This window comes from Dendrobates tinctorius, unplaced genomic scaffold (assembly GCF_039654945.1).
Source record: "Dendrobates tinctorius isolate UK_male_01 unplaced genomic scaffold, ASM3965494v1 ptg000054l, whole genome shotgun sequence".
NCBI lineage: Eukaryota > Metazoa > Chordata > Amphibia > Anura > Dendrobatidae > Dendrobates > Dendrobates tinctorius.
In genome coordinates this window covers 16634791-16662187 of record NW_027361722.1, presented here as the reverse complement: position 1 = coordinate 16662187, position 27397 = coordinate 16634791, and the positions used below count along the sequence as shown (strand labels likewise).

The window sequence follows — 27397 nt, the reverse complement described above, 5'->3', positions numbered from 1 at the left end:
ATTAGAAAACATAAGACTGCATTTACAACAACATCCTGAGACATGAGTGCTGTGAGGAAAGTTAACCCAAGATACAAGAACATACCGAGAATGTTACTGGCCATTAGGATGAGTCTAAAGAAACTACTTGAAGGTCTGTGATAAACAAGTGGACGAGATATTGAAGGAGATCAAGGCTTAACATAACATTCTTCACAATATTTTAAAATTACCATAGACAATATGTTTAAGTGGGCCATTTTGCACTAAAGACTTCCTTGAAGGATATCCAACCTACTTGGAGCATTGAAGGTAACCTGGACCATGGTTGTAAGTCATTTCAGCAAATTGATTGACAATCCATGACCATCAAGATAATGTTAAACCCTTTATCTCAAGGCAAATCAGAGATGAAATCAATGGAAATTCCAGTTTAGTGTCCAGGACGGAGAGAAAGCAGTGCAGAAGACTTTAACTTGCTGAAGTGTTTTATCTGAGCCACATCATACACATAGAGAAAAGCCCTGATTCATCAACCAATTTTTTGCACATTTTCTAGTGTAAAACTGCTTGGAATGTCACAGCGTGTTTGCACAACTTGTAGTTTTTACTTCTATTAACTTCAGTCAAAGTCAACTTTTTGAAAAGTGGATGGAGCTCAGGTGGAATAAGGCACGACCGAGTGCCCCCCAAAAAAAAAAAATGAAAATTTATGCCACAGAAGTGGCATAAATTACAACAAAAATGAATTCTCATCCAAGTGGAGTACATTTCTTGTAGTGGCTCCTTTCATTTAAAAAAATATGCCCAATTATTTACAAGGTGCATACCACTTAATGTTTTTGGTGCCTCTTACACCAGGGCTCACTTTAACAAGATGGAGTAAAAAACACCAGTTTTGATCTACGTAAAACATTTTTTTTACTTTACCATCAAAAGTGTCAGGATAGATGTTTGCTGGTTTTCATGACTTCAAGGAAACAAGACAGTAGGGAAGAATTGGCCGAGGACTCTCTGGCATGAAGCAAGATTTATACAGAGTCATCCTCTTGGAGGACTTACCATATAAAACATGGTTATAGAAGGAATGCATATGGGGACACTTTTGTGCATCAGATCTATAAAAAGGAAGTTGGACAGATCAAAGTAGCGGAATAATGGGTTTGTTCTGCAATTTTTATCAGATGATATTTAAGAAAAAAAATCAAATTGTGAAAAGTCCCATTCAAAAATTAAGAGAAAGGTCTGAGGCATTCCAAGTTATTTTTGCCACTAACGTTATCTTTTGGAGAGATATGTTGCTATTCCTTTAGATGTGCTTCTCTCCTAGCAGTTATCCCTCTCAGCTATTTTTCCCAGATGGCAAATTTTTTCTAAAGAATAAACCACACAGAGGAAACTTGTTCTTCAAAGTCTGTTGAGTGAGAACAGCTTCAACCCTTATTGAGGAGGCATCATCTTCTAGATAAAGTGGTTCATGAAGGTCCTTGTGACAGAGAACTGAGGCTGTAGATAAATATGACTTGAGATTAGGTTTAAACATCTGAAATTACTCAATCTCAAGAATTTTTTGATCCCCAGGTTGAAGCAAGAAGATGCAACTTCACCTTAGATCATGTTTGCATAAATTGTCAATAGTAATCCGAGGAATGGAAAGTCTCGTGTCTCAAACACACCATTCTCCAATTTGGAATAAGGAGAATTTACACAAAGTTGTAAAACTTTACATACAGGAAAGATGTATATCTTTGTACCATGTTAGCCAGTAGATAGAAAAATATTCAGAATTGAGAGTCCTCAGTGGTTGATACCTTTTAATGGCTAACTGAAAAGATGGTAACACATTGCAGCTTTCAAGACTACTCAGGTCTCTTCTTCAGGCTAGACTAATGCAAAATCTGAAGAGTCACATATTTATGCACAGTACAACACAGAAAAAATGCAACGGATAAGACAAGTGACGTGAAGCAGAACTATCAGTATGGGAGAGGGAGAAACATAAATATTGTACAAGTACATAGATAAGGAGCAACATGGATATGAAATTACTGGTATTGAAAGGTAACTTCACATCTCAGAGAGAGAGACGTGTTTGGGAGTATAAATTTATGACGACCTTTGACACTCTCAGTGCTGGAATGAATGTGTCGCATGGATTTATGTCTTTTTACATCAATTAAGGAATTTGCTTTCAAGACCTTGTGGGGCCATCACAACACATTAGGAGACCCCAATCAGAGGACTATAAAACATCCGAACTCCTTATCTATGTACTGGTCCAATATTTATGTTTCTCCCTCTCCAATACTGATAGTTCTGCTTCACGTCACTTGTCTTATTCATTGCATTTTTTCTGTGTTGTACTGTGCATAAATATGTGACTCTTCAGATTTTGTATTAGTCTAGCCTGAAGAAGAGACCTGAGTAGTCTCGAAAGCTTGCAATGTGTTACCATCTTTTCAGTTAGCCATTAAAAAGTATCAACCACTGAGGACTCTCAATTCTGAATATTTTAAAACTTTACAAACATTCAACCAATGAGTCTTACAATTTTTTGGAGAAAATGGGAATATCATTAGGATACATGAGTACATGTAGCTACAGAATGTCCCAGAATATATCATTCATGAACCGGTAAAGCCAAAAGTATCACAAGTAATTTGTAGTGGCTATCATGAGCAAGGAAGCCGATCTTTCACTGTCCTGTCTCTCTGGAAATCCAATTTTAAAAAGTAGTTGCCCGCTAGATTTGTTTAAATGCTGAAACTTATCATCAATGGAGGCACCACTCAGTCCTTTATCATGATTTTATCCAACCTGTGGTAGTCAATGCAGCGTCTCAATCATACATTCTTTTTTTTCTTATTTCAGAAATAACCTTCCAAATTTTTCTGGATGTTAACTCTTCAAGCAGATTGGACCCTGTAAGTTTACCTTAAAGGGGATCTGTCACTTGTCATAAATATGTATTTTTTTTAAATCTGGTGTAAATGCCGCTGTTCTCCTGAATCCAACTAATTTTTTCTTTTCGTCCTGCCTCTCTCCATTCCCCTTTTTTTTACCTTTATATGAATTTTTGTCAAAAGGGTGTGGGCATCAACTGTTCTTTGAGGGTGTATATATAATAAGCATGCCATTTTGACTAATAAGAATGGATTTATATACAGGGAAGAGGAAGCCATAACTCAGGAACGGAGAGGCGCATAAACAAATGAAAAACAATGCCGGATTCAGGAGAACAGCCGAATTCACACCAGATAAAATAAATACACGTTTGTGGCACGTGATACGTTCTGTTTAAAGAGATTCAAGTTTTTATGTTAAAATACTTTATTTTTTTAATTTTTGTAACATAGCTAAAACCCTAAAATAGATTGCAGTCTAGTAAAAAAAATATTAATGGCTTGTTAGGAGCCAAAAGTTGAGATGTGAAAAGGCATGTGGTCAGTGCTGCAACCAAATAATAATAATAAAAGTGAATTGAAAGCTGATCCCATTTCTTTCAGAAAACATGGTGTCCCTCAAAGACATTAAGGTTATTGGTTGACAGTGTTTTGTCAATGGGATCTCTTAAAGCATACCCAGGCCTATAGTATGGGATCTTGGCCTATATGTTCCTCCATCCTTCTAGATTGTGACAAGCATTGAAGAGAGGAGATTCAAAGAAAGATCAAAATAGGTTCTTTATTCTCACGAAGAGAGTCTGGTGTCTGTTCCCCTTCTGTGCCGATATCATGCACTAATGCACCACAGCCAATTCTCCATTCTATAATGGTATAATACATATACTATGAAGGAATAATCTACAATGTGTAGTACGTGTAACAATATTAAGATTAGCAAAAACCTCCAATTAAAAATGCAGTATAACTTTTCTGATTCGCTGTATCTCTTTCCTCATGTGCAGGCATTGCAGGACCTTAGGTATCCACAGTTACGGCCACTAGCAACTAGCTAAATAACTGTCACTTCATGAGTGGATGTAACCATGGATACCCAAGGTCCTGCAATGCCTGCACATGAGGAAAGAGACATAGCGAATAAATAAAAAACTATATCACATTTCTAACTGGATGTATTTGATAATATTATTATTATTATTATTATTATTATTACACCTACTACTTATTGGGACAGGATCTTGGAGATGGGAATACCCCTTTAAGGGGCCTTATTCCTCAGCGCTGCTTTTTAACGGCGCTGAGAAATAAGTCAGTAGTGCCCCCAGTGTTGGAAAATTTTTGGTATTTCAGCTGCCTGGCGTAGCTGAGACACTGTAGAGCATGATCAGGGCCGTTTATTCCAGTCTTCTCTCACGTGAACACAGTTATTCACCTAATTCACATGATCTAACATGTCAGAGGAGGGCGAAATGATGTCCCCAGGTCCCCCACGGTACCTCAGTACCAGTGACGCCATCCCCCGGCCCTCCTCTTTCTGTTCCTAAAACAAAACGGCAGGTGCATGCATGTGCACCCGCCAAGATCTGCTGGCCTGCACCCGGCAACAGCAAGGAATTTTTCTATTGGTCCGTGATTTTTGATCACTGCGATAGATCCTATCACAGTGATCAAAAGCCCAATATTTGTCATCCCCTAGTCAGATTACATTTTTTTCTCTTTTTTTTCTTTTTTTCTTTTTATTTTGTTCCTACTTTGCCTTTAGCTAGGGTTAGGGTTGGGCTTTAGGGTTAGGGTTAGGCTTTAGGGTTAGTGTTAGGCTTTAGGGTTAGGTTGTAGGGTTAAGCTGTAGGTTTAGGATTTGCTGAGAAGTTAAAAAAAAGGGAAGCACACTGAAGCTTTCAGCTATTTTGTCCTATTTGTTGTTTGCTACACAATCAAAAGAAAGCCAAATGTTCACAGTTGTCGGCGTGTTCTTTACATGAACTGATGCAAACCCTAAGAAAAAACTGAAATTCCAGGGTGTGAGGTAGAAAAACATGAAAAATGCCAAATGGCATTTATACATTCACAAGCCACTGTAGGTTAGACATACTAGTGTACGCAACGAAACGCGCATCGAGGCGAGCGCTGCACTGCAGGCAATATCCCACCAAGAACCGGTAATCCCCCTTTCCATCCCTAGTATATTCCACACATCCATACACAACTCCTCATATGTACTGTCAACATCAATATCATAGGTGATGGAATATGTCACTATATCTATGGGCAAGTGCAATAGCTATCTATTATGTGCCGATATTTTACCTGACATACTGACATCAGTGGCAATACATAATATAGATACGATTTCTTACTCAAACAGGATAAGGTTATTTATACTTAACTTTAACAAATACATAAAGTATCTACCTGTCCTCTGTTATGTGTTACTCAATGTGAGAATCGTTTATTAATTAAATGTATAGTCAATGTTATATCCTCGCTGCATTTTTTACTATTTCTTCTTATCTTTGCTTGGTGTTTCTGTACCAATTGTTTTACCTCTTTTCTCATACTCCCTTTTAGGGATCATATAATGGTCACTCTCTTCTTTGTTGCAACCAAATACCCTATTACTGTAAATAAAGGTATTGTTATTATCTCATACCACTGACCATTTTTTCTAGTTTCTTTATTGGTTTTGGTGTATTTTCCATCAGTTGTAATTGATGTATTCATGCAGACATACATACCTGGTCAAAATTGTTGGTCCCCCTAGTTAAATGACAACAAAAAAAATCACAATGGTGAGAGAAATAACTTGAATCTGACAAAAGTAATAAATCAAAAATCTATGAAAATGAAAGTCAACCATGCTTCCACAGAATTAAAAAAAAAAATTAAACTCATGAAATAGGCCTAGACAGAAATGATGCAACCCCTGAAAATAATGTGACAAAAGAGACATGTTAAATCGCGGTGTGTCCACTAATTACCGTGACAGGTGTCTACAATCCTGGAATACGTGAGTGGCCTGTATAGAGGCTACAGATCCTCACTGTGCTGTGTGATGACACGGTGTGTATCACTCTCAACATGGACCAGAGGCAGCGAAGGAAAGAGTTGTCTCAGGAGATTAGAAAGAAAATTATAGACAAACATGTTACAGGTAAAAGTTTTAAGACCATCTCCAAGCAGCTCGATGTTCCTGTGACTACAGCTGCACATATTATTCAGAAATGTAAACTCCATGGGACTGTAGCCGACCTCCCTGGACGTGGCCGCAGGGGGAACATTGATGACAAATCAAAGAGACGGATAATACGAATGGTAACAAAAGAGCTCAGAAAAACTTCTTAACAGATTAAAGGTGAACTTCAAGCTCAAGGAACATCAGTGTCAGATCACACCATCTGTAGTTATATGAGCCAAAGTGGACTTCATGGGAGATGACCAAGGAGGACAACATTGTTGAAAATAAATCATAAAAAAGCGACACTGGAATTTCCCAAACTATATGATGACAAGCCATATGTAATGATCACGTGTGACTGGACACAGCGCCTCCAGCAGGGCGAATTTATGACACACGTGATCCTGGATACAGCGCCTCCAGCAGGGCGAATTTAAACAATAATGGGACGTGCAGCCGGATACACCACCTCCAGCTGGCGAATTTAAGAAATACACGTAAAACTGGATACCACGCCTCCAGCTGGCGAATTTAAAGAATAAGGGTAAACACAGGGAACAATTACAGTGGTGGGCCCTGCGATAGGGAATGGGGGACGTGGAGACCTCCTAAGCTCCCCTGAGCCAGAGTCCCTACACTCCTAACATTCCCTATACAGGCTCCTCGCCTGTCGCCGCACGCGTGCCTCAATACCCTAGCTCGCCCTAAACCTAAACCCTCACTAGGGAATAGGTCGGTGCGGAGACTAATCCCACCACTGCACTAGAACACACATAAGGAAAGTCACAAACAGGGGAAACAGAAAACTTAGCTCTCTCTGTGCTAAAGCTCCAGCACAGAGTCCAGCAACCGACTGCAGCCTTCCTCCTGAATAGCTGCCAAGAACTCCCTTCTGTGACTCCTTCCACACCCGGACTCAGATTGAGCTGAGCACTCTCTTCAGCTCCTTCCACCACCAAGGTTGGTAGCAAATGAACAACTATCACCAACAATGATTGCATACCCTGAGCACACCTTTATAGGGTGTCACACCTGATCCATAATTAAGTGAACATTAACCTAAACCTAAGGTGCGATACCATTCCCCACCACAGGGCAACTTAGAATGAACGACACCACGTGTGATAATTCTAATGGCCACCGGGGGCTATCACAACACACTTTGGAACCAAAGGAAAAAAAGTTCACTTAATGCATTTAATACCGCCAGATCCAACACTGGATCATGACACCATAAAGCTTCTGGGAGAATGTCCTATGGACCGATGAGACAAAAATGGAATTTTTTGGCAAGGCAGATCAGCTCTAAGACAGAAAAATGAAGCATATCAAGAAAAGAACACTGTCCCTACTGTGTAACATGGAGGAGTGTTGTGAGTTCATTTTCCCCTTCATCACTGAGGCCCGGGGAACTCCCTCTTCTGGTAAGGAAAGGTAGTGAGCCTGATTATCAGACACCTGAGACTAATGATGATGACTGACTGAGTGGAGTCACAGACTGGATATAAGGCTGCCTCACCCATTCTGCCCTGCGGGTGATTTCTCTGTGGACTCCTAGGACACCAGTCTGATTCCTGCTCTCTTAAAGCTAAGTTTTTTGCTTTGCCTGTTGCATTTGTGTTTAGTTTTTGTTTTCCTTTCTTTTCTGGATTCTGCCATTCCCTGCTGGGGTGAGCTGAATCTCCTTTTGCCTGTAGCTCTGTCTTCAGTATATGCCTGAGTACTAACATAGCTTTTTGAAGCCTAGCGTCTTCAGGGCAATTTTCACTGTCAGTCTGTTGGCTCTTATTTTCATAGGGTTTTTCACGGATTGCAGACAGCAGCCTTTCTGTCCTTTTCTATATAGTTAGTTTGGGCCCCGTCTTTGCTCAGCCTATCTTTCTGTCTGTGTTTGTGTTTTCATCTTGCTTCACCGTCATTATTTGTGGGGGGGGCTGCCTATTGCTTTGGGGTCTGCTCTGGGGCAGTTTAGATTTCCCCTTTCTTTCTTTAGGCCTATTTATATCTCCGGCTGTGATCGAGGGGTCTAGGGCATCGTAGGAACCCCCCACGGCTACTGCTAGTTGTGTTGATAAGTTCAGGGGTCTGCAATCCGATAGCTGCCAACTTCTCTGGTTTTCTGGACTTAGCTAGCTTTTCTGCTTTTGCCTCCTACGGTGACTCAATCATAACAGAGGAGTTATGTTCTGGGGCTACTTTGCTGCATCTGGAACAGGGTATCTAGAATCTGTGTTGGGTACAATGAAATCTCAAGACTATCAAGGGATTCTAGAGAGAAATGTGCTGCTCAGTGTCTGAAAGCTTGGTCTCAGTCGCAGGTCATGGGTCTTGCAACAGGATAACGACCCAAAACACACAGCTAAAACACCTAAGAATGGCTAAGAGGAAAACATTGGACTGTTCTGAAGTGGCCTTCTATGAGCCCTCACCTAAATCCTATTGAGCATCTTTGGAGAGAGCTGAAACATGCCGTCTGGAAAAGGAAACCTTCAAACACGAGACAACTGGAGCAGTTTTCTCTTGAGGAGTGGCCAAAATACCTGTCGAGAGCCGCAGAAGTCTCATTGACAGTTACAGGAATCGTTTGATTGCAGTGATTGCCTCAGAAGGTTGTGCAATAAAATATTAAGTTAAGGGAACCATCATTTCTGTCCAGGCCTATTTCATGAGTTTTATTTTTTTTACATTCTGTGGAAGCATGGCTGAAAAGCAATGTCTGACTTTCATTTGTTCATTTTCATAGATTTTTGATTTATTATTACTTTTGTCAGATTCAAGTTATTTCTGTCACCATTGTGGGTTTTTCTGTCACTAAACGAGGGGAACCAACAATTTTGACCAGGTGTGTATGTCTGCATGAATATATCAATTTGACCAAATGGAAAATACACCACAACCATTAAAGAAACTCAAAAAAATGGTCAGTGGTATGAGTGGTAATAACAACACCTTTATTTACAGTAATAGGGTATTCGGTAGCAACAAAGAAAAGAGCGCACACTCAATTAATATAAAACCATTATATGATCCCTAAAAGGGAGTATTAGAAATGAGGTAGAGTAATTGGCACAGAAACACCAAGCAAAGATATGAAGAAATAGTAAAAAAAGGGGCGAGGATATAACATTGACTATACATAATTAATTTAATTTGTAAACGATGCTCACATTGGGTAATATATACCAGAGGACAGGTAGATACAGCACATCTATCTATGATGAGGGTCACATTGGTGAGGAATCACATACACAGATATAGATGTACAAGTATTTGATCTGCTTGTCCTTTACGGAATTTGTTCATTAGTACTAGTTTTAGTATTAGTGATTGTAGCAGTAGCAGTTTTTATAGTATAGTGGTTTTTGCAGCATTTGCATCAGTATTATGTATAGTAGCACGTATAGTAGAGGCATTATGGTACATATAGTATGTATAGTAGTAAAGTAGTATTATAGTATGTATAGTAATAAAGTAGTATTACAGTATGCACAGTATGTGTAGTAGTAAAGTAGTAATATAGCACATATATTATGTATAGTGGTGTAATAATATAATAGTATTGTAGTACAGCTGTGCTCAAAAGTTTACATGCCCCAAGGAGAATTTTTGCTTTCTTGGCCTTTTTTCAGAGAATATGAATGATAACACCAAAACTTTTTCTCCACTCATGGTTAGTGGTTGGCTGAAGCCACTGATTGTCAAACTACTGTGTTTTCTCTTTTTAAATCATAATGACAACTCAAAAAATCCAAATGACCCTGATCAAAAGTTCACATACCCTGGTGATTTTGGTCTGATAACAAGAACAGAAGTTGACACAAATGGGTTTGAATGGCTACTAAAGGTAACATCCTCACCTGTGACCTGTTTGCTTGTAATCATTGTGTGTGCATAACAGCTGAGTGAGATTCTGGGATCCAGACAGACTCTTGCATCTTTCATCCAGCCACTGACGTTTCTGCATTGTGAATCATGGGGAAAGCAAAAGAATTGTCAATGGATCTACGTGAAAAGGTAGTTGAACTGTATAAAACAGGCACGGTATACAAAAAGATATCCAAGAAATTTATAATGCCAGTCAGCGGCATTCAAACTGTGATTAACAAATGGAAAATCAGGGGCTCTGTAAAAACAAAACCATGGTCAGGTAGACCAACAAAAATTTTGTCCTCAACTGCCAGGAAAATTGTTCTGGATGCAAAGAAAAACCCACAAATAACATCAGCTGAAATACTGAACTCTCTGAAAACTAGCAGTGTGGCTGTTTCAAGATGCATAATAAGGAGGCACTTGAACAAAAATGGGCTGCATAGTTCAGTCGCCAGAAGAAAGCCATTACTATGCAAATGCCACAAAGTATCTCACCTACAATAAACAAAACAGCACAGAGACAAGCCTCAAAACTTCTGGAACAAGGTAATTTGGAATGATGAGACCAAAATTTAATTTTTTGGCCACAACCTTAAACGTTACATTAGGAGAGAGGTCAACAAGGCCTATGATAAAAGGAACACCATTCCTACTGTAAAGCACGGAGGTGGATCGCTGATGTTTTGTGGATGTGTGAGCTACAAAGGCACAGGAAACTTGGTTAAAGTTGAAGGAAAAATGAATGAAGAAACTAATCAGCAAATACTGGAGGCAAATTTGCAATCATCAGCCCGGAAGCTGCGCATGGGGCGTAATTGGACGCTTCAACATGATAATGATCCAAAACACAAGGCCAAGTCGACCTGTCATTGGCTACAGTGGAACAAAGTGAAGGTTCTGGAGTGGCCATCTCAATATCATGACCTCAATATCATTGAGCCACTCTGGGGAGATCTCAAGTGCACAGTTCATGCTAGACAGTCCAGGAATTTACAGGAACTGGAGGCTTTTGGCCAAGAAGAGTGGGCAGCTTTACCATCTGAGAAAATAAAGAACCTCATCCACAACTACCACAAAAGACTTCAAGCTGTCATTGATATTAGAGGGGGCAATACACGGTATTGATAAATGGGGTATGTGAACTTTTGATCAGAGTCATTAGGATGTTTTGGGTTGTCATGATGATTTAAAAAGAGACAACACAGTAGTTTGACAATAAATGGCTTCATCCAACCACTAACCATGAGTGGAGAAGAAGGTTTGGTGTTATCATTCATTTTCTCTGAAAAAAAGGCCAAGAAAGCAAAAATTCTGCTGGAGTATGTAAACTTTTAAGCACAACTGTATGTATAGTACTTATAGTAATATAGTAATAAAGTAGCATTATAGTGCATATAATATGTGTAGTGGTATAGAAATATGGAAGTATAGTAGTATTATAGTACGTTCAGTATGTATAGTACTTAAAGCAATAAAGTAGTATTATAGTACATATATTATGTATAGAAGTATGGTAGTATCATAGTACGTTTAGTAATATAGTAATAAAGTAGTATTATAGTACGTATATTATGCATAGTAGCATAGTAATATAGTAGTATAGTACATATAATAATATAGTAGTATTATAGTATGTATAGTAGTATTATAGTAATTACAATAACATAGTAGTATAGCAATATTATAGTATGTATAGTACTTATAGTAATAAAGTAGTATTATAGTTCATATATTATGTGTAGTAGTATAGTAGCATCATAGTACGTACAGTAATATAGTAGTAAAATAGTATTATAGCAAATATATTATGTATAGTAGTACAGTAATATAGTAGTATAGTTGTTGCATAATACATATAGTAATACAGTATGTATAGTGGTATTATAGTACTTATAATAATATAGCAGTATTATAGTATGTATAGTAGTATAGTAGTATTATAGTACATATAGTTATAGTAGTATATAGTATGGTATAGTATATAGTTATGGAAAGAGTAATTATCTTACCAGTGGTAGTATTAGCATAGGGAATGAGTGTTATTAGTAATTATCACAATGGACCTATACTACTAATATTATTCCTTAACAGTATTTAGAACATTTTGTGTTTTTCCACCAGCGCCCTCTCGTGTTACGATGACGCTCCTGACAGCGGTGCGCTGAGTCTTGTCTTGACTTCGTTCACACAAACAAGTAGAATCAGCTGCAGAGTAAAGTGGGTCGTGTCCTGAGGCTTCATATTTGACCTTCTACCTTTCTTGCTGATGGCAGAACTTCTAAGACCTCTGCAGCGAGCAATAACTCATGACTTTTGTCTTTCACCCTGCAATGTATTAATAACTTCTCCATTTTCTGTTCCGTTCTATATTTGATAAATTGGCATTTGCTGCAGAGAGATGGGTCCTGCACAGATTTTACGACCTGGAGGCAAATCATGGGATTGGAGCCGTCAGGGTTGGACCCCTGCTCTCTAAGGGCCCGGTAGGAGCGCTATCACCTGCCCCTCGGCTTCTATGTTTTGTACACCAATGCCTTTGAACATCTTGAAGCATCTGGATCAGTAAAGCATGACCGCCTTCAAAGATAAGCAGAAGACATCACTGAGTCATGGGGGAAACTGAAACCAGACACAACTGTCTGAAAGGGGGAATTTTGCCAAACCCTGTGACTGTCTTTCTCTTTGTTTTATTTTCAATCACCAATATTATAGTTAAGGCTTAGTCAGCATTAGGCATACTCAGGATTTTGTTGCTTCACTAATAGCCCTGTAGAAGACTTTTTGTAAAATTCTGAAGATTTATTTTTTCTTATCCTTTAACACATTTAATAGATCTTTTACTAAAATTAAAGGGTTATTCCCGTTTTTGCCGACCATTGCTCTAGGTTGCGGCCTCCAATGGTGAATTATGAGCTGTAATACTCTGTTTGTGGAACTCGTAAAGAAATAAATGGAGTATTGGAAATTGTAGAAATTTGGGAATTGTAGAACAACTAGCTAAGCTCTACCAAAACTTGGCACTTACCCCATAGTATAAGGTGCTTATTTCAGGTCAGGAGATCCATGGTTGCTCATAATAGTACAAGTAGTATTTGTAGTAGAAATAGTAGTATTACAACTTTTAGTGGAAGTAGTAGTACAACCCCTGGCAAAAATTATGGAATCACCGGCCTTGGAGGATGTTCATTCAGCTGTTTAATTTTGTAGAAAAAAAGCAGATCACAGACATGGCACAAAACTAAAGTCAATTCAAATGGCAACTTTCTGGGTTTAAGAAACACTAAAAGAAATCAAGAACAAAAAATGAGGCAGTCAGTAATGGTTAGTTTTTTAAACCAAGCATTGGGAAAAAATGATGGAGTCACTCAATTCTAAGGAAAAAATTATGGAATCACCCTTTAAATTTTCATTCCCAAAACTAACACCTGCATCAAATTAGATCTGCTTATTACTCTGCATCTTAAAAGGAGTGAGCACACTTTGGAGAGCTGTTGCACCAAATGGACTGACATGAATCATGGCTCCAACACGAGAGACGTCAATTGAAACAAAGGAGAGGATTATCAAACTCTTAAAAGAGGGTAAATCATCACGCAATGTTGCAAAAGATGTTGGTTGTTCACAGTCAGCTGTGTCTAAAATCTAGGCCAAATACAAACAACATGGGAAGGTTGTTAAAGGCAAACATACTGGTAGACCAAGGAAGACATCAAAGCGTCATGACCGGAAACTTAAAGCAATATGTCTCCAAAGCAGGAAATGCACAACAAAACAAATGAGGAGCGAATGGGAGGAAACTGTAGTCAACGTCTGTGACCGAACTGTAAGAAACCGCCTAAAGGAAATGGGAATTACATACAGAAAATCTAAACGAAAGCCATCATTAACACCTAAACAGAAAAAAACAAGGTTACAATGTGCTAAGGAAAAGCAATCTCGGACTGTGGATGACTGGATGAAAGTCATTGTGATGGTCACGTGTGACTGGACACACCGCCTCCAGCAAGGCGAATTTATATGACACATGCGACCCAGCCGGATACATCGCCTCCAGCAGGCGAATTTCAGAATTACACATGTAACTGGATACACCGCCTCCAGCAGGGTGAATTTAAATAACAAGGGGAAACACCAGGGAAACAATTACAATGGAGGGCCCTGCAATAGGGAACGGGGACGTGGAGACCTCCTGCACTCCCCCAAGCCAGTGTCTACACTCCTAACAGTCCCTACACAGGCTCCGCACCTGTCGCCGAGCTGGAACCTAAGAACCCTAGCTTGCCCCGCACCTAGCCCTTTCTAGTGAAATGGACGGTGCAGAAACTAATCCCACCACTGCACTGAAACACACAAAAGGAAAGTTACAAAACAGGGGTAACACCACTTAGCTTTGCTCTGTTGCTCTTGCTCCCAGCAACAGAGTCCACCACCAGAACGCAGCTTTCCTCCAGAATAGCTGCTACTTCTTCAAGCTTGTCAGAGCTGCAAGGAATACCTCTCTGTAATTCCTTCCTTCACCAGACTTTACACCAGAGCTCCCCTGAGCTGCTCTCTGTAGTCCCTTTCTTCACCAGTCTTGGTTGGAAATGAGCAATATCACCAACCGTGAGTGAGAGCACATGACACACCTAGTTAAGCCAGAGGAATCACACCTGTTAGGGTGTGTGCACACGCTGCGGATTTTGCTGCGGTTCCGCAGCGGATTTGGCCGCTGCGGACCCGCAGCAGTTCTTGCTGCGGCGTACAGTACCATGATTCCCTATGGGAATCAAAAACCGCAGTGCAGACGGTGCAGAATTTTCCGCGTGGATTATCTGCGGTTTTCAATCCGCAGAAAGAATTGACATGTTAATTCTTTCTGCGGATTCTGCTGCGGTTTGCCATCTCCTCCATGGAGGAGATGAAAAACCGCAGGGCAAAACCGCAGAGCAATCCGCAGGTAAAACCGCAGGTCTTTTGACCTGCGGTTTCACCTGCGGATTTTACAAAATCCGCGCGGATGAATCCGCACCCCAATCCGCAGCGTGTGCACACACCCTTAGTGATTCCCGTGTAATAGCGCTAACCACCACCGGGGGCAAACTAGAACAAAAGACACCACTGTGCAATGACCCTAATGGCCACAGGGGCTAAACCAAACTTAACCCCTTAGCGACCGCCGATACCCCTTTTAACGGCGGTAATTAAGGGTACTAAAACCACAGCGCCGCTAATTCACGGCGCTGTGGAGAAAGTGAGTAGCGCCCCCCAGTGTCGGATTTTCTCCGGGGTCTTGGCTGCCGGGGGTAACCGAGACCCCAGAGCACATGAATTGGTCGGTTTTTACCGACCCCGCTTTTGCGATCACCGTTATTAACCATATAACGGCGACCGCAGAAAAAGAAAAAAGCAGCGATTGTGCATTAAATTTCTCTTTCCTCTGATGTGATCGCACATCAGAGGAGAGAGAAAGAGGGTCCCTGATCCCCCCACGGTACCTCTCCGTGGTCTTCTGTCCCCTCCCGGTGGTCCTGCGTCCCGCCGACGTCCTCCGGTGGGCGCCGCCATCTTGGATCCGGAGAAAATGGCGGGTGCATGCGCAGTGCGCCCGCCGGGAATCTGCAGGCTCCGGCTGGTAGATTCCATTCATTCATTTTGATCACGATGATAAGCTATCATCGTGATCAAAATAAACAAAATAGTACATAATCCCCCTTAGTTAGGCCAACATAACGAAATAAAGAAAATATTCTTTTTTCAGTTTTCCATTAGGGTTAGGGTTAGGGCTAGGGCTAGGGTTAGGGTTGGGCTAGGGTTAGGGCTAGGGCTAGGGTTAGGGTTGGGCTAGGGTTAGGGTTAGGGCTAAGGTTAGGGTTGGACTAGGGTTAGGGCTAGGGCTAGGGTTAGGGTTAGGGTTGGGCTAGAGTTAGGGTTAGGGCTAGGGTTAGGGTTGGACTAGGGTTAGGGCTAGGATTAGGGTTAGGGCTAGGGCTAGGGTTAGGGCTCGAGTTAGGGCTAGGGTTAGAATTAGGGTTAGGGCTAGGGTTAGGGTTGGGCTAGGGTTAGAGCTAGGGCTAGGGTTAGGGTTAGGGTTGGGCTAGGGTTATGGTTGGGCTAGGGTTAGGGTTAGGGTTGGACTTGGGTTAGGGCTAGGGTTAGGGTTAGGGCTAGGGTTAGGGTTAGGGCTCGAGTTAGGGCTAGGGTTAGAATTAGGGTTAGGGCGAACTAGGATTAGGGTTAGAATTAGGATAAGGGATTAGGGTTGGGATTACGGTTAGGGTTGGGATTAGGGTTAGGGGTCTGTTGGGGTTAGGGTTGGATCAAGAATTGAGGGGTTTCCACTGTTTACCAACTTTGAAGGTCTAAAAATTGGGTCTAAAAAAATCACTTTTGTGGAAATTAAAAGACTTTGTTTTCACGGCTCTGCGTTTATAAACTTCTGTGAAGCGCTTGGGGGTTCAAAGTGCTCACTACACATCTAGATAAGTTCCTTAGGGGGTCAAATTTCCAAAATGGGGTCACTTGTGGGGGGCTTCCACTGTTTAGGCCCATCAGGGGCTCTGCAAACGCAACATGATGCCCACAGACCATTCCATCAAAGTCTGCATTCCAAAATGGCACTCCTTCCCTTCCAAGCTCTCCCATGCGCCCAAACAGTGGTTCCCCCCCACATAAGGGGTATCAGCGTACTCAGGACAAATCGCACAATAGAAACTAAACTGAAAGTGGCCGCGCTTAAACACTGTGTAATAAATTTACACGTAAGCTGAAAATAACAGTGAAACTTAAAAGGACAGACATTACTCACTGTTACGGAGACTGGCTGTTGGTAATCACAATGCTCTTGAAATCATAAATGTTAAAAAGAAAGGCCTCTAAACAAAAAGACTGAAGCAAATCCAGGGAGCGTCCTCCCATTTGCAAAAGAAACAGCTCCCCGCAAAGGAGCGCGTCCCCCTGAGCAGGCAGCCACGGCTGATGGCGCCGCCGGACAGTAGTGTGGTGAGCGAGGGGCGTGACTGGCGGGGGGGCGTGTGTTGTGGGTGGTGACGTCACCGGTCCGTGCAAGACGAACATGTGCAAGGGCCAATCCTGATGCGTTTCGGGGGGAACCGTCCCCCTTCCTCAAAGGTATGGATCTTGCACTACCGCCCACACTCTATATACCCCTGCCTCCATTCAATGAAAATGACGCAAGCATATCCCATTATATGGCGTAATACCCTCAAGCTGAATATTACTAAAAATCAATAAATAAATAAACTTTATTCAAGTGAAACAATTTAAAACCAGGTGCAAACAAATTAAAACCAATTATATTACGAATAAAACAAACGCTAAGCACCCCAAAATGTTTTATAATTTTTATTCTAACAATAATTAATATCCAAGGAGGCAGTCCTTCTTTACTAAGGGAAAACAAGGAGATATTCTCTCCTCTTCTTTCCCCTCTTTCTCCTCTTATATAAATTAATAAAACATAACTAATAAGAAGAAAAAAGTTTTTTAAAAAATAGAATACAATACAATAAAAAACCCTGCATGCAGGAGGAGAGATGAAAATCGCACAATAACTGTGGGGGTATGATTTCTCCTGTTACCCTTGTAAAAATAAAAATTTGGTGGCGAAAAGATCTTTTTTTGGAAAAAAATGGATTTCTTATTTTCACGGCTCTACGTTATAAACTTCTGTGAAGCACTTGAAGGTTCAAAGTGCTCACCACACATCTAGATAATCTAGATAAGTTCCTTAATGGGTCTAGTTTCCAAAATGGGGTCACTTGTTGGAGGTTTCCACTGTTTAGGCACATTAAGGGCTCTCCGAACGCAACATGGCATCCGATCTTAATTCCAGCCAATTCTGCTTTGAAAAAGTCAAACGGCGCTCCATCCCTTGCGAGCTCTGCCGTGTGCTGAAAAAGTGGGGTATCGGCGTATTCAGGAGAAATTGTACATTTTGTGGTTGATTTTCTCTTTTAACACTTGTGAAAATAAAAAAAATTGGTTCTGAACTAAATTTTTTGCAAAAAAAATTAAATGTTAATTTTTTCCTTCCACATTGCTTTAGTTCCTGTGAAGCACTTAAAGGGTTAATAAACTTCTTGAATGTGGTTTTGAGCACATTGAGGGGTCTAGTTTTAAGAATGGTGCCACTTTTGGGTATTTTCTGTTATGTACACCCCTCAAAATGACTTTAAATATGATGTGGTCCCTAAAAAAGTGGTTTTGTAAAGTTTGTTGTAAAAATGAGAAATCGCTGGTCAACTTTTAACCCTTATAACTTCCTAACAAAAAAAAATTGCTTCCATAATTGTGGTGATGCAAAGTAGACATGTGGGAAATGTTATTTATTAAGAAATTTTTGTGACACATCTGTCTATTTTAAGGGCATAAAAATGTAAAGTTTTAAAATTGCAAAAATTTCAAAATTTTTGCCATATTTCCATTTTTTTCATAAATAAACACAAGACTTATTGAAGAAATTTTACCACTATCATGAAGTACAATATGTCACGAAAAAGTAATCTCAGAATCAGCGGGATCCATTAAAGCATTCCAGAGTTATAACCTCATAAAGGGACAGTGGTCAGAATTGTAAAAATTGGCCTGGTCATTAAGCTGTAAACTGGCTCTGTCGCTAAGGGGTTAAGCACACAGCTTAAGGAAAAAAAAAGGTTACATGTGCGTTTATCTGTCATCATCCAACCTGGATCATGACAGTCATATTCACTGATGAATCGCGAATCTGCACTGGGCAAGGTGATGATACTGGAACTTTTGCTTGGTGCCATTCCAATGAAATTTATAAAGATGACTGCCTGAAGAGAACATGCAAATTTCCACAGTCATTGATGATATGGGGCTGCATGTCAGGTAAAGGCACTGGGGAGATGGCTGTCATTACATCTTCAATAAATGCACAAGTTTATGTTGCTATTTTGGACACTTTTCTTATCCCAAAAATTGAAAGGTTGTTTAGGGATGATGAAATCATTTTTCAAGATGATAATGAATCCTGCTATAGAGCAAAAACTGTTAAACAATCCTTGAAAAAAGACACATAAGGTCAATGTCATGGCCTGCAAATAGTCCGGATCTCAATCCAATGGAAAATCTTTGGAGGAAGTTTAAGAAAATGGTCCATGACAAGGCTCCAACCTGCAAAGCTGATCTGGCAACAGCAATCAGAGAAAGTTGGAGGCAGACTGATGAAGAGTCCTGTGTGACACTCAATAAGTCCATGCCTCAGAGACTGCAAGCTGTTATAAGAGCCAGAGATTTTTGTTTTTGATTTCTTTTAGTGTTTCTTAAAGCCAGAAAGTCGCCATTTGAAATGACTTTAGTTTTGTGCCATGTCTGTGATCTGCTTTTTTTCTACAAAATTAAACAACTGAATGAACATCCTCCAAGGCCGGTGATTCCATCATTTTTGCCAGGGGTTGTACTACACTAATGAAGTTAATTATGACAGACAGGGCAGGAGACAGATAAGACTTTTGAAGAAACCTAATTCCAGTACATTTGGATTGCAACAAATATTGACTATATGCATTTGTATAATTTATAGCCTGGCTGCTGCATTAATAATAAAAAATAATAATAATTTTATTTCTATAGCGCCAACATATTCCACAGCACTTTACATTATAGAGGGGACTTCTACAGACAATAGACATTACAGCATAGCAATAAACACATTGATCATAACAGATACCAAGAGGAATGAGGGCCCTGCTCGCAAGCTTACAATCTATGAGGAAAAAGAGGAGACACGAAAGGTGGATGGTAACAATTGCTTTTATTGTTTTTATTGTTTTTGATGTTTGGACAGGCCATAGTGTAAGAATCGGGTGTTCCTGTTGCTGCATGAACCAGTTAACAGTACAGACACAGAGGGCTATTAAATGAATAATGTATGTGAGAACATGATGCGAGGGACCTGGTTTTATAGTAAAAAATTTTGAATGAGCCACACAGGGATAGTTAGATTAATGCGTTGAGGTGATAGGCCAGTCTGAACAAATGCGTTTTTAGGGCACGCTTAAAACTGTGGGGATTAGGGATTAATCATATTAACCTGGGTAGTGCATTCCAAAGAATTGGCGCAGCACATGAAAAGTCTTGGAGATGGGAGTGGGAGGTTCTGATTATTGAGGATGCTAACCTCAGGTCATCAGCAGAACGGAGGGCGCGGGTAGGGTGGTAGGCTGAGACGAGGGAGGAGATGTAGGGTGGTGCTGAGCCACGGAGGGCTTTGTAGGTGAGGGTAATAAGTTTATACTGGATTCTGGAGTGGATGGGTAGCCAGTGTAGTGACTGGCACAAGGTAGAGGCATCAGTGTAACGATTGGTGAGGAATATGATCCTAGCTGGAGCATTCAGGACAGATTGGAGAGGGGAGAGTTTGGTAAGAGGGAGACCGATTAGTAGAGAATTACAGTAGTCCAGAAGAGAATGAATAAGAGAAACAGTAAGAGTTTTTGCAGAGTTGAAAGTAAGAAAAGGTCGAATTCTAGAAATGTTTTTGAGGTGCAGATAACAAGAGCGAGCCAGTGATCGGATGTGGGGGGTGAATGAAAGCTCAGAATCAAGTATGAACCCAAAACAGCGGGCTTGTTGCTGGGCAGTAATAGAGGAACAACACACAGAAATGGCAATGTCGGGTATAGGTACATTAGTAGAGGGAGGAAACACGAGGAGTTCAGTTTTTGACAGGTTCAATTTCAGATAGAGGGAGGACATGATGTTAGACACAGAGTTAAGACAATCACTGGTGTTTTCCAAAAAGGCAGGAGTGATATCAGGAGAAGAAGTGTATAATTGGGTGTCATCAGCATAGAGATGGTACTGGAATCCAAATCTACTGATTGCTTGACCTGGTCTGCATTCACTCATATCCACCGTCCTTGCACTAACTCTTTATACTCCATCTTTATCAGCCCCTCTGTCCTCTCCTATGTATAGCACTTACGATCTTTTCACAATCCTAAACTGCACAGATTCATTCAGTTCCACCATACAACACAAGTGATGCTCTCACAAATCACTTAACTATCTACTCACTCTTTATATCCTCCTTCTTCTAGTCGCAGGAGATTTCGCTCCCAACCCCTGCCCTTCTTACAATGGTAAGTTGAACCCCTCACCTACTACACTCAGAAACCCCTCAAATCTCATTAATATTCCCTGCATGCCTTCTGCCTCTTTTAACTGTGCCCTCTGGAATTCACCAGCATGTAAGGAACTCTCCTTCATCCATGACTTCTTCCTTTCTGATTCTCTTAACCTTCTGGCTTTTACTGAAACCTGGATCCAGCAGTCAGACACCACCGCTGCTGCTCTCTCATATGGTGGACTACATTTCTCTCATACCCTGAGATCAGATAACAGACCAGGTAGAATTGTTGGTCTGCTCCAATCAACCACATGTACTTTTCAGGTTATCCCCCAAGTACCCTTACTTATCTTCCCTTCTTTTAAAGTACACGCTGTCATTCTCTACATCCCGTTCTCCCTTCAAATGGCGGTTGCATGGCGTCCTCTGGACCCTTCCTGTCAGATTCTTGATCACTTTGCTACCTGGCTTCCACATTTTCTATCCTGTGACATCCCCCTCATCATGGGAGACTTTAACATCCCCATTGGTTTTACCCTCTCCCCATCTGGCATTCACCTTTTATCTCTAACCTCCTCCTTCAGCCTTTTACAGCTTACTTACTCTCCTACACATGAAAACGGAGATATGCTGGACCTGGTCTTCTCCAGGCTCTACTGAGTGCAATTCCCCTCTCCTGCTCTCTGACCACAACTTTCTTTCATTCTCTGTCAAGAACTGTCACCCCACTCAGAACACCCACACTTTCCACACTTATAGAAATATAAGTTCCATTAAAACCCAGAAACTTATGAAGACTTTGCAGTCATCATTGGCCCTAATTTCCTTCCTCTCATGTACCGACATTACAATGAAACACTGCAAAATGCCCTTGATGAAGCTGCACCTCCTACACAGAGAGCAACTCGACAAACACATTTCCTACAGCGATGCTCCAGGTGTGCCGAATGTCTGTCGAGATAATCCAATCTGGCAGAAAATTTTATCCGCTATAACTTAATGCTTAAAGCGTACAACTATGCCCTTCACCTCTCCAAACAAACCTACTTCAACACCCTCATCATCTCACTATCCAATGATTCTAATCGTCTCCTTGACACTTTTCATTCCCTCCTCATTCCAAGAGTGCAGGCCCCATGCACGGATCTCCGCGCTGACGATCTGGCCAATTATTTCAAAGAAAAAATTGACCATATCTGATAGGAAATTTCCTCCTAATCCTTTCATAACATCCACTGTCCTCCTTCCACCACTACATGTAGCTCACTCTCTGTCTATGAACCAGTCACGAAAGAAGAAGTGATCAGACTCCTTGAAACTTCTCACCCTACAACTTGTGCCAGTGACCCTATATCCTCACATCTCCTCCAGTCCATTTCTCTGGCTGTCACCACTCACCTATCAAAAATATTCAATCTCTCTCTCTTCCGGTATCTTTTCTTCCTCGTTTATACACGCCAGCATACATCTATTACTTTAAAAAACACCCTCGACCAAAACTGTGCTGCTACCCTGACTTTTCTCCAATCTTCCATTCATCACTAAACTCCTGGAACGCTTGGTCCACCCCCATCTGTCCCGCTATCTCTCAGACCACTCTCTTCTTGAACCTCTAAAATAAGGTTTCCGCTCTCTACACTCTACTGAAACTGTCCTCAATAAAGTCTCTAATGATCATCTAACAGCTAAATCTAATGGTCACTACTCACTACTCCATGCTGATTCTCCTGGATCCTGCAGCAATCGACACTGTGGATCAACAGCTCCTTCTCACTATGCTCCGCTCCATTGGCCCCAAGGACACAGTAGTATTAGTCATAGTATGAATACTAGTAATTTTATTAGTAGTGACAGTAGAAGTAGTATTTGTAGTAAGTTTAGTTATAGTAGTATTACTAGTAGTGAGATGAGTACTAGTAGTAGTAGTAGTAGCAGGAATTGTAGTAGAATTATTACTAGCCCCAGTGGAATTTTATGAGGGCTAAATAGAATAATAGCATTAGTAGCATTAGACAAAGCAAGAATAGTGACAGCACTAATGACTACAGAAGTAGTAGAAATATTAGTAGTTTTGAGGATGAGTAAAATAGCATTAGCAGGAATTCTTACAGTATTAATTCTAGTCACCATGGAATCAATAATATTAGTACTAATGCCAGTGAAAGTAGTGGTAGCAGCTAACAGTGGAGATATTATAGCAGGATATTCAGTAGTTTTGGGAAGTATTAATAGCATCGGCTCCAATAGTAGTAGTATTAGTACTAGTAACAATGGAAATAGTAGTGTAAGTATAAGACACCCTCGTGTGACGACGCTCCTGACAGCGGTGCGCTGCGTCTTACCTGCCTTGACCTCATTCACACAGACAAGTAAAATCAGCTGTAGAGTAAAGCGGGTCTTGTCCTGAGGCTTCATATTTGATTTTCCAGTCTTCTTGCTGATGGTAGGACTTCTAAGCGCGCAGCTGTGAGCAAACACTCATCATTTTTACTCTTAACACCCTTCAATATATAAATAACTTCTCCATTTTCTGTTCCATTAGATAAGACTTGTCGCGCTGGCGAGAATCCCCAGTGTAGACCCAAAATAATTATTTCTACACCATTTCCTGTGTCAGATGACTCAAAGGAAATATACAGAGCAATGGACTCAAATTATACTAAAAAGTGTCCTGATTAAAGTAAAGAGACACAAACAGGAGGAAGAAAATATCAGAATGTTATTGAGTGCAGTTTATAACTCTTATACCCAGATATGTAATGGGGGGTCCGGGGAACAGGGCACCCTCACAAGAATCACTCAATGGCAATGGTTTTATGGTCATGGAGATTATTATTTGCCATGTTATGGTTTGCTTTCCTGGTGGCAGAAAAGTACTGTGGGCATTCTGATTTCATACACATTGTGAGCAATGGGTACATAGGCTGGTGGAGGTCACAAGTCAAAACGGTTTAGATGGTTATGAAGGCTAGCTGAGCTCACATGTTGTAGGTGGGCACTCGGACTGGCTGAGTTTACTGTACATGTTCTAAATGGGTATGTGGATTGGCTAAGCTCACAAGATTTAGGTGGGTGCGCGGCCTGGATGAACTCAAATGTAGGTGGGAACCCGGACTAGCTGAGCTCACATGTTCTAAATCGGTATGCAGGCTGCCTGAGCTCACATGTTGTAGGTGGGCATGCAGACTGGCTGAGTTCACATGTTCTAGATCAGTGTTCTCCAACTCCGGTCCTCAAGAGCCACCAACAGGTCATGTTTTCAGGATTTCCCTAGTATTGCACAGGTGATAATTGCCTCACCTTGACAGGCAAGAATTCAAACACCTGAGCAATACTGAGGAAATCCTGAAAACATGACCTGTTATTATTATTATTATTTATTTATAAAGCACCATTGATTCCATGGCGCTGTACATGAGAAGGGATTACATACAAATTACAGATATCACTTACAGTAAACAAACTAACAATGACAGACTGATACAGAGGGGAGAGGACCCTGCCCTTTCGGGCTTTCATGCTACAGGATGGTGGGGAAGGAGATAGTAGGTTGGGGGGTTGCAGCAGCTCCAGTGATGGTGAGGCGGAAGCTCCAGTAGTGGTGAGGAGGCAGCAGGGATCATTGCAGGCTGTAGGCTTTCCTGAGGAGATGGGTTTTCAGGTTCCGTCTGAAGGATCCGAGTGTGGTATATAGCCGGACGTGTTGGGGCAGGGAATTCCATAGGATGGGGGCTATTCGGGAGAAGTCTTGGAGGCGGTTGGGTGAGGAGCGAATAAGTGTGGAGGAGAGAAGGAGGTCTTGGGAGGACAGGAGATTACGTGAAGGAAGGTATCGGGAGATTAGTTCAGAGATGTATGGAGGAGACAGGTTGTAGATGGCCTTGTAGGTCAGTGTTAGTAATTTGAATTGGATACGCTGAGGGAATGGGAGCCAGTGAAGAGATTTGCAGAGGGGAGAAGCGGGGGAGTAGCGAGGAGAGAGATGAATTAGTCAGGCGGCAGAGTTGAGGATGGACTGGAGAGGTGCAAGGGTGTTAGCAGGGAGGCCACAGAAAAGGATGTTGCAATAGTCGGGGCAGGAGATGATGAGGGCATGCACAAGCATTTTAGTAGATTGAGGGTTGAGGAAGGGACGGATTCTGGAAATATTTTTGAGCTTGAGGCGACAGGAGGTGGAGCGAGCTTGGATGTGCGGTTTGAAGGACAGGGCAGAGTCAAGGGTTACTCCGAGGCAGCAGACCTCTGGTACGGGGGAAAGCGTGATGTTGTCAATTGTTATAGAAAGGTCGGGTAAGGAAGATCTGTGAGATGGGGGAAAGATGATCAGTTCAGATTTGTCCACATTGAGTTTGAGGAAGCGAGAGGAGAAGAAGGAGGATATGGCTGATAGACACTCTGGGATTCTGGAGAGCAGAGAGGTGATGTCTGGGCCAGAGAGGTAGATCTGAGTATCATCGGCATAAAGGTGGTACTGGAATCTGTGGGACTTTATGAGTTGCCACAGGCCAAGTGTGTAGATTGAGAAGAGTAGGGGTCCTAGAACAGAGCCTTGGGGGACTCCAACAGAGAGAGGGTGGGATGAGGAGGTAGTGTGGGAGTGGGAGACGCTGAATGTGCGGTTGGAAAGGTATGAGGTGATCCAGGATAGGGCGAGGTCTTTGATGCCAAAGGAGGAGAGGATCTGTAGTAGGAGGCAGTGGTCAACTGTGTTGAAAGCAGTGGACAGGTGTCATGTCGGACACTGTTCACACCAGGGTGTCCGGCAGACAGTGGTAATACCCTGTTGGGTATTCTGTTCCAGTCGGGATAGGGTTAACCAGGTTGTCATGCTGACTGAGGGCTGGGCCACGCCCTTGGTCTTTAAATAGTTCGTCCTGACTATGGGCGTCGCCGACTATAGCTTTAGCCTAGTGCTAGCAATACCGGTCAGCAGTGGTGGTGTTGGAGTGTCTGATATCTGGTGCAGTATATCCCTCAGTGGTTCTTTCTCCAATCTGTTATATATATTTTTGGTTGCCCTTGCACATTATTGTATTCCCTTGTGTATTAACTGTGTGGTGTTTCTTTTACCCCTGTCCATACGTATTTGTGGGGTCTGGTGTCTTGTCCCCTCACTGGGTGGAGGGTGGTGGGTTCAGCTTAGGGCTGGACAGGAGACAGGGACAGGGTGGAGGCTCAGGCAGGCACACCTTCAGTGTAAACCCTGGGTAGAGGGTCAGACAGGGTTCCCCTAGTCTGAGGGACATCGCAGGGGTCCCGGGGTTTTTGCCTAAAGTAACCTAGGCATACCATGACATTATAGTCGGCCCAAATAATAAAGTGAGGAAAAAAAAAAAAAGGTACAGGTAGGGAATATAGGGGTTACTTACTATGGATCCTATACTTTCCCTAACCAAGCAGCTGCAGGCTCTATCCATACAGGTCACTGAACTCAGGGGGGCGGTCCAGCAACAAGGCCTGTCAGCTCCTGCAGTACCTGCTGAGGCTGCAGCCAGGGCAGCTGAGCCCAAGTTTCCCCTTCCTGAACGATTTGCTGGTGATCGTGGTAAGTTCACGGTGTTTCGTGAATCATGCAAATTGTATTTCCGTATGCGTCCACATTCCTCAGGTAATGAGGCTCAACGCGTGGGCTTGGTGATTTCTTTGCTGAGTGGTGACCCACAGGCCTGGGCCTTTTCACTCCCTTCAGACTCACAGGCATTTGAATCTGTAGATTTTTTTTTCTCTGCTCTGGGTTTGATCTATGACGATCCGGATAGATTAAACTTAGCAGAGTCTAAGATACGCTCACTGCTACAGGGTGATCGACCAGCTGAGGATTGCTGCACGGAATTCCGGCGCTGGGCGGTGGACACGCAGTGGAATGACCCTGCGCTTAAAAGTCAATTTTTGCATGGGGTTTCTGGAAGGGTTAAACAGACTCTCCTAATGTACGAGACTCCCGCCTCTCTGGAGGCTGCGATGGCACTTGTAGTACGCATAGACCGACGTCTCCGTCAGGGGGCGCTGGTTTCGTTGCCTCCGGGAGGTGGGGGAGTGGTCGGTGAGGTTGCCGCGGGTGAATCCGTGGAACCCATGCAGATCGCTGGTATAGCACAGTCACCGAGTAACAAGCCTAAACGTCCTTGGCACAGAAGGCAGGGGCTCTGTTTTTTTTGTGGCAAAGGAGGACATTTTATTAACGCTTGCCCCCTGGTACCTAAGAAGGGCGCGCCGGCGGAAAACTGATAGGCTCAGAGGGTTTGGAGGAGTCTAGTCTGAGCCTTTGTGTATCCTCCGTCATGGTTTCCCAGTGTATGCTCCCTGCTAGGGTGGTACTTGGGGGGCAAATGCTCTCTATTACAGTATTTATTGATAGTGGCTCAGCTGCCAATC

The 27397-nt window shown here is 41.9% G+C and overlaps 1 protein-coding gene across 1 annotated transcript in view; it reads right to left on the bottom strand.

The window, feature by feature from the left end:
• The window catches only part of LOC141091566 (cell surface glycoprotein CD200 receptor 1-like), a 52292-nt gene extending 28750 nt beyond the window's left edge, over positions 1-23542 (bottom strand). Inside the window, exon 1 of the mRNA XM_073577229.1 lies at positions 23365-23542. Within this exon, the coding sequence (XP_073433330.1) occupies positions 23365-23437 (73 nt within the window). The 5' untranslated portion in view covers positions 23438-23542. The remainder of the gene's footprint in view (positions 1-23364) is intronic.
• Positions 23543-27397: the final 3855 nt, after the last annotated feature.